The 5,000-nt window shown below is 38.2% G+C and overlaps 1 protein-coding gene across 1 annotated transcript in view; it reads left to right on the top strand.

Annotated features, from left to right (window-relative positions):
* The window catches only part of LOC113825139 (POU domain, class 6, transcription factor 2), a 14,663-nt gene that overhangs the window by 9,088 nt on the left and 575 nt on the right, over window positions 1-5,000 (top strand). Inside the window, exon 3 of the mRNA XM_027377923.2 lies at window positions 301-5,000. This exon is cut by the window's right edge and continues 575 nt beyond it. Within this exon, the coding sequence (XP_027233724.2) occupies window positions 301-467 (167 nt within the window). The 3' untranslated portion in view covers window positions 468-5,000. The remainder of the gene's footprint in view (window positions 1-300) is intronic.

Here is a 5,000-nt window from a genome sequence, read left to right as displayed (position 1 = left end):
TTTTGTTTTGGAGTCCCTGAAGATCGTAGGGACAGATTTTCGTTAATCAGTTTCTGAGATCTGAGTGATTGACGATACAAAGTTTCGGAAAATCAGGCTAAAACATTGGTAGTTTTTTTTCTTCCGTGTGTGTGTGTGTGTGTGTGTGTGTGTGTGTGTGTGTGTGTGTGTGTGTGTGTGTGTGTGCGTGTGTCTGTTTGTGTGTGAAAGATATTACATGTATTTGCTTGTAAATATACAAGATAGCAGTAGGTTACATGATATATGAGCCAAATATTTAAATGTTTTCTCTCTTTACAGGTGCCGAGATCACAGCTCTAGCTGAGCAGCTAGGCTATGAACGTGAAGTTGTGAGGATCTGGTTCTGTAATAAGCGGCAGGCTTTGAAAAACACTGTTCGCATGATGGCTAAGTCCAGCCCCACGGCGCCTCCCCCTCCACCTCCACCCCATCCAACTCTTAATTAAGGACCAATGAAATGAACAAAGATCAACGGATACATAGTCAACAAGAAAAATAGCAAGAAACGTAAAACTTTAAGAATTTCTATTCAAAATAGAATACTTTGCAGCAAGTCAGATGTTTTGTATGTTCTGGAGAAAAACATACCAAAGGGAACAAGCTTAAAAATGCTATGCCGAATATTGGTTGTCATCATTATATGATTGATAATCTAAAGTATGCATATATATATATATACATATATATATGTATATATATACATATATATGTATGCACACACACACACGCGCACGCACGCACGCACGCACGCACGCACGCACGCACACACACACACACACACACACACACACACACACACACACACACACACACACACACACATGAATGTGTGTGTGTGTGTGTGTGTGTGTGTGCGTGTGTGTGGTGTGTGTGTGTGTGTGTGTGTGTGTGTGTGTGTGTGTGTGTGTGTATTTATATGTATATGTATATACATACATGCATACGTTCGTACATACATATTACCCCCCTCCCCAGAAAAAAAAATCTGTTTATGTATGCTGTGTTCGCGTGTCTAGTATGCATCCAGAGCAGGTGATAATGAAGAGGAAGTTCTCAAAGGTAGTTATTAAACAAATGATGAAAAATGCTTATAAATAATGAATGGGTGAAGTGATAAAAGTTACAAAGTCATATATAGACAAGTGCAAAGTTATAGATCATTCGAATTCTGCCTTTGATTGTAGTATCTAAAATATGTGATGAAAAAAGAACGTATACTCGCCCAAGTCTCCGAGCTTTATGAGTTTTTAGTGTCTACGCAGTTTATGCTCTCGGGAAAGGTACTTTCCCTGTGCTCAAACAATGCTACAAATATATTCCTAGAAGAGACATCAGTGAAGAAATTCGTTCCGCATAGTAAACATGAAAATAAAGATACCTCCAGCGTACATACTGTCCAATGCAACGATAATTGGGGAGTCTGAAGATGGCCGTAGGTGTTAATGTACTTGGATATTTTTTCGTTGTTGCTTCTATTAAAAGAACTGGAGGAGCCATGCAGCTGAAAAATATGTAATATTATATATGGTCAGCGTTTGGTAAAAAAAGGCTAAGCTGTGAGGGTAATAAGTGTGCAAGAAGGGCATACACGTGAAGTCCCACTGAACAATTAGGACACGCAGTAGATACTCACAAAGTCGAGTATTAGATGTAGTACATTGAGCTTGAGAAGCTGTTTCTTCTTTTACAAGTTAGAATAAGCGTAGACTGATTTCTACTGTATCGTATAACGGACGCGTTAATGTTATACTGTAGAGTATGATCTCGCTACCCAACTGACACAGTGTGTTAATTATAGGATATTTATTCGTCTTTGAGAACAATCTTTGCCGTTAATATTCTTTAAGCTTTTGAAATACTCGCCGTATCCATAAAGATATTGATAAATGAATTATAAAGTTGAAAGTCATCAACTGCCCCTGGGTCCCTGTGTGACCTTGTGAAGTCATATCATTATAGGCCTGTGCCGCTCTAACCCATGGTTGTTTGTGCTGTTTGTATCTATGTCACGTAATGTTAGGAAGACATGCTATCCATCACACCCACCTTGGCTTGCGCTGGCTGCTCATGTTCGAATGTGTGTCCACTTTCATAAACCCTTACATTTATCGTTATAAGAAAATTGCCTTGAAAGGTGGCTAGATTACTCTTTTGAGAAAAAATAGGCAACTAAAAAATAGATAGCTGGTATGTTCGATGTTACATGAGGATATCGAGTGTCACATTTCTTTTAGTAGTCTTCTTTTATGATGAATTCAAATAAGTAGTTAGGGAGAGAGAGAGAGAGAGAGAGAGAGAGAGAGAGAGAGAGAGAGAGAATGGATGAATGAATGAATGAATGACATAGACAAGTAAATGGTCGATAAATGGACTGAGAGACAGATAATAGTGAAGGACTTACGTTGTGTAGCTTCACGTAGGTGACAACATCTGGTGTTACACCAAATATTAGAAATATATCTAATAATTATTACATTTATTTTCTTCAGGTCAATTAAGATGGAATATATCCTAATTCTTAACTACCGAATGGTATATTCGTATCCTGGCCCTCGTTTCTCATTTCACCATAACGATTTTTATATATCTATACGCAGAAACTGTTGTTTTCATCGGTAAGTGATGTTACACATAACCTAGTCATAATTGCAAATATTTGGTATTCATTATTCAGAAGAGAGAGAAGGGGAGGGGAGGAGGCGAATAAGTTGAAAATGCCGAGTTGATTCTCTCTAGAACACTCATCTAGTACCGGGATGATCTACAAGTTTGACTAAAAGGGAAAGGCATTTCATTCGTGCAGATTAGAATAATCAGTTATATGCGCGTCTACTAAAAACGAAACAATTTTGTAATAAGACTGTCTTGTTTCCCGGTGTTTGTGATCTGACCGAAAATCTGTATATCTCTGCAGTTAGATATATATTAGGGACGTTTTTCCCGATTAATAATGTTGAGTGAATAAATATTAGATTGGCACTTTTTTTGCAAAGACTCTAATTTTAATGTAAACACGCACGAACATGTACACCACACACACACGGCCACGCAGCCCATACAGACACAGATATATACGCTCCCACGCACACACGTATACGCATATATAGATATACATATATACGCACACACATGTGCACACACAGGTGCACACACACAGGCACACACGCCAGAATTTCAGTGGAACACTTTGGGTTTATTATGTTCATATTCTGTGATATTTATTTTGTGCCAATTAATGAAGTTGTTACGGTGAACATGATGCTTTGGAGAGTTCTTGCCGCAGCCCCGTAGACGCTTATGTAAGTTGCAGTGTAGCCAAGGTCACTGGGTCCTTGGTGGCCTGTTTATGCATCTAATATTGTACAGTTGATGTATGTATATGTACTTTTTTCTTATGTCTAAGGCATAGTGCTGCATTTGAAAATCAAAAATGAAGCTACTTGTACCAAGAAAGAAAAAAAAAAAACGATTGATATTCTAAATATTCCGGAAGATATTTTTTCTTTTACTTTTTCATTTTTTTATGTCTGGTTAAAAAAAAAAATATTTGTCTCACGAATACATATTCCAACAAATCTCTAATTCAGTCGAATCAACAATATATGTATTGTTTACCACCCTGATACCACTAGTTCTTCACTTCGGTGTCGCACGCTCAGCTCCATTAAAAATGAGTTTTGGTATAAAGCCCTCCTAATTTTCGCAAATTTGATTTACCTTCCTTTTATCCGTTTAACCTAATGAAAAATATAATAATTTCTTGCTGGTTAATATTTTGTTATATCTTGAATGGAATACCGCAGAAAAATTATAAGTAATCTAAGACAAAGGACGAAAAAATTCCATCAGCCTTCTACTTCCTGCCGTGATAATTCCGCAGCGCTCCACTACAACCATCGTGACTGGTGCATATGATAATGGCCTCTGGACTATATCTAGTGTTCCTAATGCAATGTTGTTTTTTAACCATGGAATTTCAGATTGGCCATTGTGGGTGTCGTTTGCGCTCCATCAGCTTAATAGTGTAATCCTTGTGATATATAACTTTTGAGTTAACTATTACGTATACCGAGTGAAGAAGCGGTAATATTAGTGTGGTAATGAGCTAACTGGGGTATACACCCGCGGTGTGCTGAAGATACCCGCGTCGTCGTCTTACTAATCTGGCGTGGCCGATCATCCTAGGTAAACGTGCTGCCATGCTTGTATATTGCGTACGACACGTTGTTGTACGGTACTGAACATCGATATTACTGCTGCATATGGTGGTTTGGATCTGTTTCCTAAGTGATAGATGTCAACAGAATTTACCACACACACTGCTTTCTGCTTCACCAGCTAAATTGATGGTAAGGCTACGACAAAGGATAATATCCAGTGTTTAACAAAGGACATCGCTATTTAGGCTTTCGGATTCTTCTATAACAATTCATAGATTAACCACAGATCAACGTTCCTTCAGGGTATACTACGACCACCGCCAGTGGCACTGCGTGATGAACGGCATGTTAGATTAGCATGTACAGAAAGCACTAATTTATTAAGCGTCTTTTTTCAGTCAACACGAAGAATCACTTGAGGTAATTTGTTAAGGAAGAAGTGGATTCGCTTCGTATTTATGGAGGTTACAAACTTCCTAACATTGTACAAATATTTATAAGGCTGACAAATAACATTCCCAGCTCTGTTTGGGTACACACTTCTGCCAGTTCCTAAAATTGTTTGACCATACTATGTTTTTTCTCAGTCCTTTGAAGCCCGAAGCAAGTACATATGTAGAGAATAAGATTGACCCTATTATCAGAAGTCGTAAGTGCAGCTGTGTGATGACCCCCAAACAGGTCTGGACCTAGACAGATACTCACGGTTTCATATCTTATGTTGATATCTTCCACGTCCGTATACCTATATTCCAGTGATGACTTCACAATTCCCGTTTATAATTTCGACCCAACTAGTTTTATTACCCAGACAACGAT

This window comes from Penaeus vannamei, chromosome 13 (assembly GCF_042767895.1).
Source record: "Penaeus vannamei isolate JL-2024 chromosome 13, ASM4276789v1, whole genome shotgun sequence".
Taxonomy (NCBI): Eukaryota; Metazoa; Arthropoda; class Malacostraca; order Decapoda; family Penaeidae; genus Penaeus; species Penaeus vannamei.
This window is presented reverse-complemented; position numbering and strand designations above follow the sequence as displayed.